The 17,805-nt window shown below is 39.8% G+C and overlaps 1 protein-coding gene across 6 annotated transcripts in view; it reads left to right on the top strand.

The window, feature by feature from the left end:
• The window catches only part of LOC139273284 (CLIP-associating protein 2-like), a 650,606-nt gene that overhangs the window by 421,448 nt on the left and 211,353 nt on the right, over positions 1-17,805 (top strand). For 3 of the 6 annotated variants that reach the window (XM_070889987.1, XM_070890014.1, XM_070890024.1), the window contains exons 19-22: positions 232-336; positions 11,201-11,227; positions 12,371-12,541; positions 15,714-15,821. In XM_070889987.1, coding sequence (XP_070746088.1) covers positions 232-336; positions 11,201-11,227; positions 12,371-12,541; positions 15,714-15,821 — 411 coding nt within the window. Of the gene's footprint in view, positions 1-231; positions 337-514; positions 542-11,200; positions 11,228-12,370; positions 12,542-15,713; positions 15,822-17,805 lie in introns of all 6 variants that reach the window. The other 3 variants (XM_070889996.1, XM_070890033.1, XM_070890006.1) reach the window with 3 other exon arrangements.

Here is a 17,805-nt window from a genome sequence, read left to right on the forward strand (position 1 = left end):
GTTTAGACTATTCAATACCATTTAGGTTCAGGGAGCCATCACTTTAAAGGATCCTATGTTGTTATCAATTATTTGTGTTTGATAGCCAGACCATTTATTTTTCGCACTTTGCCTTTTCATGTGAATTTTCTTTTTTTTTAAAGTTAAAAATAAAAGCTAACCTATGCATGGAGTAACCCATCATATTTGTCAATAGCTTTCCTTTTCTAACTAATACATTTTTTTTCCTAGGTCGTATTCGTAATAGGCAATTACTCTCGGGAACTGCCACTGGTGGTGGCGATGCTGCTGATTCCAGAGGGCGAAGTCGTACGAAAGTGGTGTCTCAGTCCCAACGTATGTATCTGGTGTGTTGTCATGCAGTATAATGTATAAAACATCTAGTTTTATAAATCGGGGGTACAGCAAATATTGTCATTCTGCTTATATGCAGAGAGGAAGCATTAGTACTTTACTTGCCATTTTAAAATTTTGAATGATCCACTAAGCTTTGAACAACTGTTCTATGCCTCAGGTTTAACATCATCTGAAGATAACAAAGGTATCTTGCTCTTGATATTTTTGTTGGTTTTTTTTGCATGCTCTGGTGATTTTAAGTTAAGTGTTCTTCTAATAAGTTTGTCAAATTCCTTCCTTAAAGTAGTAGACAGCCATGAGCAGCAAATGTGAATTAAAACTGTTGCTGTTAAATTTTTAAGATTTACCATGAACTTTGCAAATGTCAGAACAGGGAAGCAGCATTTGGTTCTTTTTATACAGGAATTCACCATAAGAGGAAGATGTTCAATTTCTGTCCTTTGGACATTTCATCCTTGTCTTGTTTTACATTTCATAATTATCTCAAAAGACAGCAAATGTGGGGAAGTGCCCTGTTTATAAGTCTTTTTCTTGTGTCCTGGAAACATTTTAACACATAGTACAGATCATGCTTTTGGGGTCATTGAATGATTTATGTTAACTCCATGGCTCACTCTACAAAAGTAATATTCCAATCAGTGAAGGCCATGTAACAACTAAGTCCATGAATCAATTATAAAGGTTTCTCTTAAGAATGGGCTAAAAATAGTATTCTACAATTAGTTATGTTTGTGTCATAATCTCAAATAAAATATATATTTTTATACAAGTATAAAAGCTACTTTAATAATCATAATATGGAGATACTTGGGCTCTACCACTTCTCTTTAGAGAGGTTTGTCTGCTGTATTGAAATTCCCTTTAGTGGATAATGCAGTGTGATGATTCTCTAATGTGCCATGTGTATATACTAACTGAGTTTGTTTGTGCTGCTAATCGTGAAGGGTCATGCGGAGGGAAGCTGCTTCCCAATCGAGAGGCAAAACAATATGTCAAGTCACCACAAACTGTGCTTGTGCAGATTTTAGCAATCGGCTAAAGAAACCTACCAGTAGAGGCTTACAAACAGATTGTCCATCCACTTTCTTACTTGGGGAATAAAGCATGCTGAGATGATCCTAAGAGTGGAACATTTATTTTGCCCCTATCACTTTTGGTAGCTGTTGCTGAGGTGTGTTTCACATGCACTGGCAGCCTAGTGGTAACTCAGTTAAATGGTGATTCATTTGTAAACCTCAATAATAAGTGTTGGTAGGTGATGCGTCACAGCCATTCCTTATGCTGTTCTGTCCTTGACTACATAATCTAGGCTGCTCTTCACTATGGGAGTATCGATGGAGTCTGTAACTTTAGCCGAAGCGTCATTTGTATGAGATGTTAAACTGCGGCCCCATCAGCCTGTTTAGGCCAATGTTAAAAATCCCGTGGCAATATTCACACTAGAACTTCGCGTTCTCTTGATGTTCTAAGTGACAATCCTCCCTCAACCAGTACCACTGACAAACCCAATAACTGGTCACCTACTTCATCGCTGTCTGTAGGATGTTGCTGACACAAGTTGGCTACCTGCATACTGTGCTTACCTGCATAAGTCACTGGACTCCCAAGTAGTCATTCATTGCGTGAAGCCCTCTTTCATTCTGATAAAGAACTATACAAATGCAACTATTTAATTACTTTGTGTCTCATTATGTATGTTTTAGGATGGATAATTTGATGGCTATGGATCTAACTCTTAATGGTCTTCATGGTATAAGACACTAAAAACATCCCAATAGCGGATAATCAAGGGACTATAGGTAGGGAGGAACTTAATACAATCACTATCACTAATGAAGTAGTACTAGGTAAAATAATGGGACTAAAGGCGGACAGGTCCCCTGGACCTGATAGCTTACATCTTAGGTTCTTAAAAGAAGTGGCTGCAGAGATAGTGGATGCATTGGTTGTAATCTACCAAAAATCCCTGGATTCTGGGGCGGTCCCAACAGATGGAAACCCGCAAATGTAATGCTCCTATTTTAAAAAAGAGGCAGACAAAAAGCAGGAAACTATAGACCAGTTAGCCTAAAATCTGTCGTTGGGAAAATGCTGGAGTCCATTATTAAGGAAGCGGCAGCAGGACATTTGTAAAAGCATGATTCAATCAAGCAGAGTCAGCATGGTTTTATAAAAGGGAAATCATGTTTGACAAATTTGCTGGAGTTCTTTGAGGGTGTAACGAGCAGGGTGGATAAGGGGGAACCAGTGGATGTGATGTATTTGGATTTCCAGAAGGCATTCGATAAGGTGCCACATAAGAGGTTACTGCACAAGATAAAAGCTCACTGAGTTGGGGGTAATATATTAGCATGGATAGAGGATTGGTTATCTAACAGAAAACAGAGAGTCGGGATAAATGGTCATTTTCCGGTTGGCAAACAGTGACTAGTGGGTGCCGTAGGGATCGGTGCTGGATCCTCAACTATTTACAATCTGTATTAATGACTTGGATGAAGGGATCGAGTGTAATGTAGCCAAGTTTGCTGATGAGACAAAGATGCGTGGGAAAGCAAATTGTGAGGAGGACACAAAAAATCTGCAAAGGGACATAGACAGGCTAAGTGAGTGGGCAAAAATTTGGCAGATGGAGTATAATGGGGGAAAATGTGAGGTTATCCAGTTTGGCAGAAATAATAGAAAAGCAAATTATAATTTAAATGGAGAAAAATTGCAAAGTGCTGCAGTACAGAGAGACCTCTGAGGGTCCTTGTGCATGAACCACAAAAAGTTATATGGAGAGGCGTCACGTGCTAGCTTGATCTTCTTAGATCATCATCATCACAGGCAGTCCCTCGAACAAGGATGACTTGCTTCCACAGAGTTCACAGATGTTTCAATGAAGGACCCGATATTCCAGTCCTGAACTCCAGGGGTTGAAGATGCCTGTGCGAGGATTTTTTTTAACGTGTGGTGGCCGTTGCACACCAGCCACCACACGGGCTTGACAGAGCTAGGCCCTCCCCTCCTCTAATTAATCGCCCGGCCCTGGAACATTGTGGGCCGCCCTGACCTGTGTGAGAACACCACCGCAGGTCGGGGCTATAAATAGAGCTGGAGCGCCGGGCCCTGGAACATCGTGGGCAGAGGTGTGGCAAATGAGGGTACGGGGCCCAGAAGAGCTGAGGGCCCAGCGGCAGCACGGGCCAGCCACACTGCAATATGTGTGCGCATTAGGTCCGTGCAGCAGAGCTGGTCTCCAGTCATCCTGGTTAACCCTTGCCACTTCTTAGATACGTCATAGTGAATTAACATATGGTGCTCTCTACCAATTGCCGTTTACACTCCTTGAATGCTGCGTCGCATTCTTCTGACTACTTCCAATGGACCTGTTTTTTCCATAGTTCATTCAGTGGATGTAACACTGTCGCCAAATTTGGTAGGAACTTCCCATAATCGATCATTTTTGGGTCTTTTGAACTAAGTTCAGTGACATTCTTGGGAGTGGGTGCATTTCTGATTGCATCCAGTTTTCCCTTGGTTGGAAGTAAACCATCTTTGTCTACTCTGTGCCCTAAGTACGCCACTGAGTTTTGAAATAACTCACACGTGAGCAGTCACTCATACTCTGTGCTTCTCTAGCCATTTGAGGACTTCATTCAATATGTTATTATGAATTTGCCTGTTTGGTGTTGAAATTAGTATGTCATCTAAATAACATACTACCCCTTTAATACCTTGCAAAATCTGGTTCATCACTCCTTGGAAGTATGGCAGGGGTGGAAGACACTCCAAATGGTAGCCTATTAAATTGATATAGGCCTAGATGAGTATTTATAGCCAAGCATGACTTGGACTCCTCATCTAGTTCAAATTGTAAGCAGGCATTTGTAAGATCCAACTTTGAGAAGATCTGACCACTGCCAGTGGTATGCACAAATCTTTTACATTTGGCAATGTATTGGGGAGATTACCCTCTAGAACCTGGATTACAGTTACTTGAAAATCACCACACAACCTTACCTTACCATCGGACTTGAGTACAACAACAATGGGTGTAGCCCAATTACATCGATCTTAGAGATAATGTTCTCAGTCCCTAGTCTTTTGAGTTCTTGCTGAACTTTCTCCTTAAATGCATATGGTACGGAACGTGGCTTGCAGTAAACTGGTCTAGCGTCCTTCTGTACCCTGACACTCGCCTTGAAGCTTTGGATTGGACTGCCTGTTTCACAGAACACCTTCGGATACTTCTTGATGACATCATCCTTTGATGCAAATCTTGTTTCAACATGAAAAATCTCACTCCAGTCCAGCTTCAGTGATCCCAACCAATTTCTTCCTAGTAAGGCAGGCTTGTCTCCTGCCACTACTAAGAGAAGCAAGCTCTGAAATTGATCCTTGTATTTCACCGGTACGGTGATACGACCTACCAAATTAATGTTCTCTCCCGAGTAGTCTCGCAGCTCTATCTTGGATTTCTCCAATGGGAAATCACGCAATTTGTCGAGATATAGCGATTCCGGTACTACACTCTCGGATGTACCAGTGTCGATTTCCATGTGTATCTTGGTTCCTGCAACATCTATGTGGATGATGACACTTTTCGAATATTGTTAGATACCCTCATGCTCCTGATGATGTGTAGCTCTAAAGCTTCCTTGTCCTGTTGTTTTTCTTCCGTGCTAAGTAGTCTCTCGGGATATCTACTTATAGCTTTGAAAGTTGGTTTACTATATGGACAGCTTTGCGCAATGTGTTGTCCCAGGTACCGATAGCACGACTTCAGTGCTCTTTTACCATTGCCAGTTGCTGAGGCCTTGGGCCCACTTGTCTTTTTCTTTCAACCTGCTGCCGATTCACCTCTGTTGTCTGACAATTGGAAATGGTACGAAATTCTCAGGAATATTGGTCGGCCATGTCCATTGACATAGCTGTCTGACAAGCTAAATCAAAAGTCAAGTTTGGAGTTGTCAATAAGTTTCTTCTGATTGCATCATTTTGTATCCCACAAACAAAAGCGGTCACGCAATGCCCGGTCCTGAAAGTTTCCGAAATTACAGTGAATAGATAGCTTTTTTAATGCTACAATGTACTCACTGATACTTTCGTTGGTTAACTGATCTCGTATTCCAAAACGATAACTTTCAGCAATTTCCAGAGGCTCAGGACTGTAGTGCTGAATCTGCTTAAGTGATGTGTCCTTTGGCTTGACAGGCACAAGCAAATTTTTCAGGGTTTCATACACCTCGGGCCCTGCTTCAGTTAAGAAAATAGTCCGTTTTCTTTCCAACACCACCCGGTTTTCATCATCGGGGACTTCGATGATACTATTTGCGGTGGAAAACATTTCTAGCCGGTCTACAGACGCTCCGAAACTTTCACGGTCATGTTGAAACTCTCCCAAGCGTCCTATTATTCCCATGGCGTGGCCATCTAGACTCTGGCAGTTTAGCCAAGTGTGCTTGTAATTTAACTTGGATTTCTAGCTGTTAATCAAAACAGAGAAGCTCTCAAGGTTTCTCTGTCAGATGGCTAAATCATCCACCAACAAAAATTTCAGCAAGGTTATCCGATTATCCTATCCTTCATTGCCAATGTTATGTTTTCGGTACAACCTCACAAACACACAGGCTCGAAGATGGCTGATAACTTCAGGAAGCCAGTCACGTTACTTGTTCCCTCTTTATTGTTGTAAACAGCAATGGCTGCAATGCCGCAGTAGTGGAGCTATATATATATATATATTACAGTTGGTATGCCAGTACAGCAAGTAATCAGAAAGGCAAATGGAATGTTGGCCTTTATTGCAAGGGGGATAGAGTACAAAAGCAGAGAAGTCCTGCTACAACTGTACAGGGTATTGTGAGGCCACACCTAGAGTACTGCGTACAGTTTTGGTCTCCGTATTTAAGGAAGGATATACTTGCATTGGAGGCTGTTCAGAGAAGATTCACTAGGTTGATTCCGGAGATGAGGGGTTTGACTTATGAAGATAGGTTGAGTAGGTTGGGCCTGTACGCATTGGAGTTCAAAAGAATGAGAGGTGATCTTATTGAAACTTATAAGATAATGAGGGGCCTCGACAAAGTGGAATGCAGAGAGGATATTTCCACTCATAGGAGAAACTAAAACTAGGGGACATAGTCTTAGAATAAGGGGCTGCTCATTTAAAACTGCGATGAGGAAAAATTTCTTCTGAGGGTTGTGAATAGATGGAATTCTCTGCCCCAGAGAGCTGTGGAGGCTGGGTCAGTGAATATATTTAAGGCGGAGATGGACAGATTTTTGAGCGATAAGGGAGTAAAGGGTTATGGGGAGCGGGCAGGGAAGTGGAGCTGAGTCCATGATCAGATCAGCCATGATCTTATTGAATGGCAGAACAGGCTTGAGGGGCCGAACGGCCTACTCCTGCTCCTATTTCTTATGTTCTTAACAGCTATTTTACCCCACTCTCGTAGCTTGAGGCACTGAAGCTGATGGTGATTCCCCAACCCCTACCCTGGCCAAGGCCAATTTAGTCAGCACATTCAGAGGTTGAACTAGTGTGTTTGCTTGTCTATATTGGCACAGTACCGCAGCATGCAATGAATTTGACCACTAAGTTATTAGAGTTGAGTTGGAAAATTGAATTTAGAAAAACCAACATAGTGGTTGAGGGTTGTGGGGAAACAAGAGGCGAAAGAAGGGAAATGTTGTGAGCAGGGAGTTAGATGAATGTGGCCTTTCAGAGCACGATATTTTATGTAGTTTTGCAGCTCTTGAATAAAAACTTGACGTTTTGTCTGTGAACTGCTTGAAAAATTTATTAATTGTGCCCCCTTCCCCACAAAAGAAATTGCTTTCCATTTGTTCAAATCTCACACTGTTATGTTAAGAGCTCTAAATAGACAGAAGTTTCATGTTGAATTTCTGCTTAAGATATTCTCCTTTACATTCTCTCGTCTCTGCCAAAGACACTGGCTCATGCCAGTGTGCACGTCCAGAGGCACCAACAGCTCCAAGTACTTTCCCCAAGTGATTATTCTGCATTTGTGAACAGAACTGCAAATGTTGGCCGGCTCGTTTAGTTCAGGGTCATCACAGCAGAATCCAAAGGTGTTTTCAACTGCCATTCACACGTACATTTTTAAAAATGTTGCTGGATTGTTATCAGCAGCGGAAACTTTTGCTGATTTCTGGTCTCTTTTTTTTTTTTCCCCTCCCAAACCCAAAACACAAGGTAATTAAGCTAAGTATTCCCCAGCTTAGATCAACAAACTCTGCCCAGACCAATGATTAATCTCGGGATCTTCCTGATCTGTTAATTGGATAGCATATTTACCAACTGAGCCCTGCGTGGAGATACTTTTTTGTGGGGGAAGGGGGCGCAATTAATAAATTTTTCAAGCAGTTCACAGACAAAACATTTTTATTCAAGACCTGTGAAACTACATAAAATATTGTGCTCTGAAAGGTCACATTCATCTAATTCCCTGCTCACAATATCTCCCTTCTTTCCCCTCTTGTTTCCCCACATCCCTTGACCACTGTGTTGGTTTTTCTAAATTCAGTTTTCCAACTCAACTCTAATACTTACAGTATTTATCAGTGTTTTAGCATTTTGGAGCACCAACATATGAGGAGTGAGGAACATAAGGTGAATCCCACACCACTGAACTGCTGATCTCAGCTGCTTTACTGAGCAGAGATACCAGCTGTCGACCAATTATCTGGAGGTGGAGGAAAGATAGTGCGAGAGATTGGGGGGCAGAAGTAAGATGAGAAAAAGAATCATGACTGGACTATTCTTATATACCTCATAGTAGTTCACTGAAGATTGTCATTTTACGATCTCCTGCCAGCTGCACTTACCTTGGATTGGTGCTCAGTCCAGGGGGATCAGGGAGAATAGAGAGAAAATGAAGAGAACTGTCGTCAAAAATAGAAGCCAACAGTTGTTTGAGAAGTGGGGCAAGGTGGGAATAAATATGAAAAGTTCAAGGGAAAGCCTGTTACAAAACAAAAATACTGCGGTGCTGGAATCTGAAATAAAAACAGAAAATGCTGGAAATCTCTTAGCGGGTCAGGCAGCATCTGTGGAGAGAAAAACAGAGGTAACGTTTCAGGTCGATGACGCTTCGTCAGAACTGGTGAATGTTTGAAATGAACAGATTCTTAAGGAGCACTGAAAGAGGAAGGGCAAGAAAGAACAAAACGGAAGGTCTGTGATAGGGTGGAAGACAGGAGAGATTAGAGAGACAAAAGGCATGATGGGCCGACTTGAAATGGTAATGGCAGAAGTTAGAAAAAGGTTAGTCTAGATAGAGTGTGAATGAGAGACAAAGAGAAAAAAATTACATAAAATCGGGGGGGAAGGGAGCCAAATATAGACAGAAGTTATGGTCCGAAATTGTTGAACTCGATGTTGAGTCCAGAAGGCTGTAAAGTGCCTAAAGAAAAGATGAGGTGCTGTTCCTCGAGCTTGCGTTGAGCTTCATTGGAACAGCATAGGAGGCCAAGGACTGAGATGTCGGAGTGGGAGTGGAGCGGGGAATTAACGTGACAGGCGATCGGAGGCTCGGGGTCACGCTTATGGACTGAATGGAGGTGTTCCACAAAGTGGTCACCCAATCTGCGTTTGGTCTCCCCAGTGTAGAAGAGACCACATCGTGAGCAGTGAATACAATATACTAAATTAAAAGAAGTACAAGTAAATAGCTGTTTCACCTGGAAGAAGTATTTGGGGCCCTGGATAGTGGGAAGGAAGGAGGTAAAAGGGCAAGCTTGTCGTAGTTGCTCCTTGCTGGATCTTCCAATCATGTTTGAATTTTGCACAGTATGAAATTATACTCTTTCTTCCACCCCCCACCCCCCCCAAACTCTTGATCTGTGGCCTCTACAGTCGCAATTTCACTTGCCCATAGTATTGTGTACTTGGAGGATATGTAGCATCAGCGTTCTGTCTGTTCATAGTCATTCCATATGAAAACTATTATCTCTATTATAACTGTCACACCACATTAAACTTATGATCCATTAGCATGAATGTTGGAAAGCCATGTTGTGACAAACACTAATCATTGATCAGTATATTCTGGAAAGTTCTTCAAATGACTCACCAAATTTCTGTTCAAATTTGCAACCATTCCATTTTTGCTGCAAAGATCCATTCAAACCAGGCAAATATTAGCGAAATTTCATAACCTTTAGTTGCATGTTGTGTAATCTGAGTTTGAAATGATCTTGAATATGTTTTAGAATTGCTGATGTATTTGGGATACACATTTCTCAGATGGCTGCAATCTCCATTACTCAACGATGCACTGTATATTTCTTAAACCATGAGTAAACACTTGGATTTTTTGCTTGCTACTTGAGCAGCTGACTACTACTTTATTTTTTAACTTTAATTTCTGAATTATTTTAAGATCATCATTTTTTGGAGTTTGCTTGTGTTGCATGCTACAACCTTTAGTTTATGTAGAAAGCACTTTGACAAACATAGTTTTATGAGTTGCGGTGGGTGGGGCAGGGTGGTGGGCGCGGGGTGAAGCAAAATGTCAGTATTGCAATGTAAGCATACTGATTTTTGATGCATTAATTCTTTTGGTTCTAAGCCATAAAGCTTGCAGTTTAGTGACCATTTCTGACTCCAGAATACATTTGAAAAACTGCATTTAAGTTAATTTTCTTTCACTTGCATGAAATTTGACTGGTACTTTATTTGCATTATTCAGTCAGCATAGTTACAGCCAACTTTACCAGATGTTACAACCTCAAATGTACAATACTCCTGTAAAATCCACCTCTGAGGTTCCTTTAAAAACTGTCTTGTCACAGGACTTGTACACTATCAATGGAAGTGATATATAGACACATATTTATTTCCTTATTTGTGCCAATTCAAAAAGTGCATTTTTCATAAACACAGAAAAAAACATAGCAGTTGATGTGCTTGTGAATATTAGTATTTTGGGACCCTGTTATAGTTTGTTGCCTCAATTTCGTTCCATGCCCATTTTCTTCAGAGTCTCTCTTTGTGGAGCAGCTGGAGAACAATCTTGTTATTTACTTTGCACTGCTAATGCAAGTGTTACGCTTTTCTCAGTGACTGTGGTCAAGACTCTATCTGCTTTATTTTGGGACCCGGGTCTGTTACTATGAAGTGGCCTAAATGTTCAAGAACTGACCAAACTCATTCCAAATGTGTTTGACACATATAAACATGAAGCGGCCAGTTAACCTTTTCAAATTTGTTTTGTTTTCACCTTCTTAACCTTCCTTTGACTCATTCTGTACTTCCCCAAAAACCCACATATAAAATGCTAGTTAAATAATTTTTCTTTTTGTTGCAAGTGCATTTACTAATGTTTGTTGGTTTAATATCACCATGGTCCTGATGTACTAAAATTATTGTTCTACAAATTCTCATTGCTCAGTATTTACTGCTTTTTTGGATTTTATTTATTGGCTTGTCTTGAATATTTTTTTAAGGGTTTCTTTTACTGTATTGTGTCCATAAATGGCTATCTGCAAGATTATATGCACCTTTACTGGGGATAGGCGAAAAGCTCTTGTTTATCTGTTAAGTTACTTTGACTCCAGCAGAATAATATGCAGTGATACTTGGCAACAAGTGTCACCTGCTCGTGTGTCTTTAATTTCACCTGCATTATATATGAGTCAGACTTTGAGTTCTTCAGCATGCTGCTTTGGCACAACCTCTCTTGTCTTGCAGTGAACTGACCAAAGCTCTCTTTCCCCCATTTGCCATTCATTTAAATCTACTCTGTTCCTTTCCTTGTCATGGATTTCCAAAAAATCAAAACACAAAAAAAATACGTTCTTAAAAATCCTTAATCGTACCTTTACACTTGTTCAGGATCGCAGTCAGCCAACCCAAATGGTGGTAAGATTCTCTGGATTTTAGATGTGATGTCTGTGATATGCTTGTCATTTCCATGCATTCCTGCAGTTAGAAATGTGTGTGTATGTGTGCTTGTATGTGTATGTGTGTGCATACATCAAAGAAGAAATAAAATCGCAAATACTGTAAATCTGATGTGAAAACGCACAATGCATGAAATGAGCAGCAGGTCCGTCAGCATTTTTTAGGGTGGAGGAGGGAACAGAGTGTAAGATGCACTTGTCACATTTTAGGCCAGTTGCAAAACTGGAAGATAACTGATTTCCTTTTTAGGACAGAGCAAAACAAAGAGGGGCGGGGACACAGCGGATTGAAAGTAAAATTGACACATGAAGTGAATAATGCCATTAAGTTTACAGAATTAGAAATTTTACACACCTTACAATAAACGCCATTGATGCATGCATTCTATTTTATTTTAATCATCTATATCCGTTTGCTTCATTTTGAAATTGAAGTGGTATAGAAATCCTCTGGGTAATTGTAATCTAAGTGTTTCAATAATCTTCACTGATGCAACTTGCTTCAGATGTATTGATGTCAATTTTAGTTAAGCCATTACTTCAAGACCATCTCGTTTGTTAAATTTAAAGCCTAATGTTAAGCTAGAGGTTTAAAGTGCATTGCATTAATTTATTTTATGTAACCCAAATTGTGCTTATAATTTATTCATACTTAATATTTAAATGTTAAGGGTTGCTAACTCTGAAAGTGACATCCAACATTCTAAAACAATTTAGCAAACTGACAATTTTACCTTTATAAAGACGAATGCAGTGAATAATTGAAAATTATTGTATGCAGTTACAGAAAAACAATTTAATAAATTAGTGAAGTAACCAGTTTTGATACTTTTTGCTTAACTGGCAGTGCTGCAACTGCCCATTAACGGTACTTGCACAACCAGGTTAGCTATCCTTAAAATGTACATTTTCATTTGTTTTGCTGTTACCTTTGGCCACTTTATCACGTGCACATGGTAACAGTTAAACAACCGTTGTATTGTAACAAAGCACGAACATTTGAATTCATCAACTACATGAATATACATAGTTCTAGTTACTTTGTCCTTTTGTCATCTGAGCAGCACAGCTGTGAAATGTTTTCTGTATATTTTTATTTCAGCTGCTAGTCGCTCTGGTTCTCCTGGAAGAGTACTGAGTAGCACGGCACTTTCAACTGTGAGCATTGGAACTCAGCGAGTCATGCCAACAGGAGCTCCAGGGCAGAAACGCAGTAAGATACCTCGTAGTCAAGGATGCAGTAGAGAAGCAAGCCCATCTCGATTGACTTTAGGTAAGAAATTTTACCTCTTGTGTCTGTTCAGTCATTTTTGCTGTACCCCAAGTTTCTGTCACCTCTTAATTCTTTTCTACTTACTGCCCCTCAAAAATACTTACCAGCTTCCATATATATGCTGATGGGAGCTGGCATTTTTCCTCTTTCTGTTGATATCAGAAATGCCACATTGCCGTCCATCTGCCTGTCAGAAATGTATAACTACTTCACCTCAACATTAGCATATTATCCATGAATGTGGGTTGTATTATTTTGTCTCACGCTGGTCAGTTCTTTCATATCAGTTTTCAGTAAAAGGGCCCATATTATAAGCGAAAAGGGAAGTGGGTGGTGGGAGGGCGAGTAGTTTGTCGTGATCTAGTGATGGGACCAGTTCCAAAGGCAGTTCAGGTGCAACATCCCAAATCTGGAACTCCGAAAACCGGACATTTTGCGCATAGCTGATGGAGTTGTCCAGAATACGGAATTACTGTCTGAAAACCTGACATTTGAGGCAAAACCCAAAAACCGGCACGGATTCAATCAGGATTACAGATTTCAGACAAGAAAATCAAGTCTGAAATCCGGAATCCTTGACTGAATAAGTGCCAGATTTTGGACCTCGCCGTTCAAAACCCGGCACGGATTTGGTCGAGGATTCCAGATTTCAGACTATTGATTTTCTTGTCTGAAATCCAGAAAAGACCCAAAACCGGAACAGACTCGGTCCCGAGGATTCCGGAGTTCGGACGTTGTACCCGTACCAAATTTGTGTGCCGTTTTGTCCATATCTTTAGTTTTGGAATTTGCTGAGCAATATATTTTTCTGCAGTTTGTAAGTCCTGCTAAATGCTTGCAATAATAGTTTTATACTTTATGATGTTGAACACATCTATAGCACATTTAATCAAGTACACTATCTAATCATTGTGCTATATTTAACAAATCAGAATTAAATTAGATTTAAACTAGATTTTGTGGTTGAAGCTTTTTGTTTACCACATGGCAAAATCTTTAAAGTTTTAGGTGTATTTGTGTCCAGTGGCTGCAAATATGTCACTGGACAAAGCATGATTGATTTCCACTGAATAGGCATTGGGGCCGGAGACTATTAATACCAATTCAAGGACCCGCATTCAAGGATGATTTTCTAATTCAAATCATTAGCAACTGAAACAAAACTGGGAATACCAAAGCTTTATTGCAGTCATAATATATATTTTGAATGCGAGCTGGCAGAAATTGTCAAATTATTTTTTTTTTAAATCGTGTTCAAAATTAGCTGGACTATTGGCAGTAATCATAACTAATTTATCCTTTACATTCTGTTTTTTACCTACGTTTGTTATGTATTCCTTCACTATATCTTTCATTCCTTAGTGGCACTCTGTTTTAATTATGCACTTTGTCAGGGGTAAAACTACTCGAAAAAGTTGAGTATTGTCACTTACGCATGGATGAGAACTGTTAGCTTTGTACACAACTGATGGTGATTGCAGCTTTTTATTTGCTGAAAGTTCAGATTGAGAGGCTACCTTAGTGGTCATGAGGATTTCTTTTGGAAGGGGTGGTGAAAGTTGCCAGGTATATTTTAAGGTAATAGTAACCTGCATATTGAATTTCTGCAACCTTGATTACATTGTTCCCATAACCACAAACATTTTATGTAATTTGTTAATAATGGCTGATAAACCTAACCTGGTGGTATTGTTACAGAGGATAAGTGTTCTAATATATAATTTACTCCTCAAATCAATAGGATTCTTAAACATTGAATATCAGGGATCACAGATTTATTAAGTATACAGTACATGTATAATAATTCTTAAACATACACTTAAAAGACAATACTTACAACAAAACCTTTCGGGTATAGTTGAGGGGCTCAAATGCTTTATAGTTTGAAGCTCAGTATACAGGTTGATCAGACCTTATTGAATCCTACACATCTGTTCCAACACCCACTTTTTATACCTTTTATAAACGTGTATACATATAATTGCGATTCCACCAAATGAAACTTTTAATTACAAGTCTGTCTTTGATTCAGTACATTTTGCACCAATCTCATGCTTCTAAAAAGAATGATTTACACTCGGCGATGTTTACCTAACTGTTTTAATTTGTTAAAATTCTATGAAATATATACATAAGTATACACTCAAATGTATTTTATTTAGGTTTACTGAAGTGACTAAGCTGATCATTACTTTAAGGTCATTCTTAGTTCAACAGTTCAGTGGTCACCGCATCTAAATTGACGTATACTTCCTCACTTAACAAGCAAAGGCTAAAGGTTAATATTGCTACAATATAAACAGAAATAATTGGCAGTATAACATTGGCGGACTTCAGGTCAGTCGGATTAGCCCTTTCTTTATGTCACCTTTGAAAATGTATAGGAAGATTTCTGGAAGTTGACACAAACTTATTGTACAAATCATTTTGTTCCCAAGCTTTCCTGTGGGCAGTAGGTTTACTGCTTGATGTTTCAAAATAATTAATTTCTTAGTAACAGCTATTGCCCAAATGATTTTTCTATTGGCATTAACTTTGGTGATGGTCACTGAAGGTATGATAGGGTAAATGGAGAAAGCTAATAGTATTACTGGCCCACGTTCTGATTTCATTTATTGAATGCCAGGAGACAAGGCCAACTAGAAGATTGTCAAAACTCTAAACTACTCATTTAAAAAATATATATATTTTTTGTTTCTTAGATATGCCTAGAGTCCCAATCCTCAACAGGCAATATTCCAGCCATGTTTTGCAGCGGCTCCTTTTTTGGTAAGAAGGAGGGTGCAATAGTAATTTTTGGTTTTTAGAACCTGATCTTACTTCACCACTCTGGATTTTTGTTATCAGTTTACCAAAGGCATTGGTTATTTTCCCAAGCTGAATGTCAATTTCTGTATTTTAATCTGGTCATTACAACTAGTTGGTATGAAATAAGCATAATGAATCGGTGAATTAACTGCTGATGGCAACATTATTGCTCACCTGAAGAAAAATGCAGACCATACACATTTTAAAATGACCCAAGAGAACATCATTCTACACATATGTCTTCAGTTTTGAAATCTTGAGGCTACAATTTTGACAGTGGAGCCTTAATGATTACGAGAAGAATATTTCAGCATCTCTATTTTTAATAATTGTGCTGCTCTATAACCATCCTGATCCCTGATAGTTCGGGGCAGTCGTATCCCTCGACCAAGTGTGAGTCAGGGCTGCAGCAGGGATGCGAGCCGAGAAAGCAGCAGGGACACCAGTCCTGTTCGATCCTTTACTCCACTTGGTAAGTAGAAGGAGTCCTTATTAATGCATGGCTACCCATTTCTCTTCCATTGCCATCCAGCTAGTTGTTCTGTTTGGCTGCATTGTCCTTTGCCATTTAGTATCCACTGTAGAACACCCTCTTTTTATTCACTTCCAGTAGATTAACCTGCAACATTGATCATCTTAACTACTTTATGACTATGCATCAAGATCGTTTCATAGGGCTCAATTTTCCCCAGTGATTTATGCCATTTTTTTGGCGCGTGGCGCTTTTTTTGGCATAAAATTAAAAATCAAAGTTTCCCCAAAGATTGTGCGTCAGCGTAACTCAGTTAATTACGATTTTTTTTAGGTTAGATTTTTTAACGCCACCTGCCACCCGCGCCAATACTGGTCATTTAAGCAAGTTTGGCCAGCTCCGATTTACTCCAATTTTTCTTAGGACGGCATAAATGGCCTCTGTGGAAAAACTTCCTGGCCAGTTAAGAAAATCGGCGCAAGTAAATAAATCAGCGCAGCAATTGCAGTTCCAGGGCCTGGACAGCAGCAGCAGAGGGGGGCGGGGAGATCTTTCGGCCAGAGTTAGGAGCGGGTACTGGGAGGGAGGAGGCCGTTCGGTCAGGGATAGGAGTGGGGACCGGCATCAGGAGGACCTTCGGCCTGGGATAGGAGCGGGGATCGGCATGGGGTGCGGGGGGCGGAAGGAGAGATAGACGTTTGTCATTAACACTTTAATAATTTAATGGTGGTAAGTTGCTGTAATGTGCTCGTGCAGGTTGCTGTGAGCTGGATTTATGTTTCACTTTCCACCCTCAGCCAGCATTGTGTCCCTGGTTACCGTGGCAACCCGATCTTTTTGGCACAGATCTTGCGCTCCATCCCCAAAACCAAACTACAGGCTAGGCGGCGCCAAAATGAAGAATTCAAACGGGGAAACTGGGATGATTTTTTTTTTGTGTACTTGGGCCCCCAAAAAATGGGTGTAACTCTTCAAGTATGCCAAAAAACATCTTTGGAGAAAATTGAGCCCATTGCATTTGCTGTATGCTTTGGGGAATTTAGTATCTGCTTTTTGAAATGCAAGTTAAATGTCTTCCAGCCAAGAATTCCTCCATTATTTATACATATTTTTTGTCAGACAAATGACAGCCTGCAATGCTCGTGTTTAATTTAACGGTCACTATACTGAAAATCTTTCCAATTTTAAAAGTACAGCCTGTAAGTTTTCAATGCTGAATGTTATGAAGCAGAAAGTGGAGAAATGAATACAATGAGAAATTCTACCGCTGCTTAATTGCATAAATCTAATCATCGAAGAATTGACTTTTACTGGCTCCAAAAATTGAAAGCTTGTGTATTTACAAGGAGCTTGTCAGTCTCTTGCGATTGTTGAACAAGAACACTACCATTCCTTCTCTTTCAGTTGATTTTAAAAAATAGAAGCCCATTGAGTTGTTACTACTACAGTGGCTCTTGTGCAGCAGAAGGTTATTTTTTAAGTGCTAATTTTTGCCAGATGGCTTCAAATTCAATTTCATGTACAAGCAACCCTAAATTGATCATTGTTACTGATGTTAGTTATTTTTCATGTAGAACGAAATTGAATCATCAGATGCAATTCCTGATGAACTTATTTGCATTTAAAACCCACCTGTTAAGATTTAAAACTGACATAAATCTGCTTTAGCTGAGTTAAACCTAAACAAAATGGCTTAATGCCTTTTTTAAATTAACACGTTTTACTTAATACCTATTTTGATATATTTTACCATGCTATCAGTGGGCCAGAACCCATGCCATTTGTTAGACTTGCCCTTGCCCATATACTTTCCATGAGCTTTTGTGCTAGAAGTTACTGCAAGTTAGAGAGCAGTACCCTCTACAGGGGATCTGGGACCTGTGTGAACAAGGAAAGCAACCGTATATCTCCTTAACCAATCGTTAATGAACAGTGCAGAGTTTGAACCAGGAAGTGTAAGTTAGAATAATAAATTCAATGTCAA

This window comes from Pristiophorus japonicus, chromosome 1, assembly GCF_044704955.1.
Source record: "Pristiophorus japonicus isolate sPriJap1 chromosome 1, sPriJap1.hap1, whole genome shotgun sequence".
Lineage (NCBI taxonomy): Eukaryota > Metazoa > Chordata > Chondrichthyes > Pristiophoridae > Pristiophorus > Pristiophorus japonicus.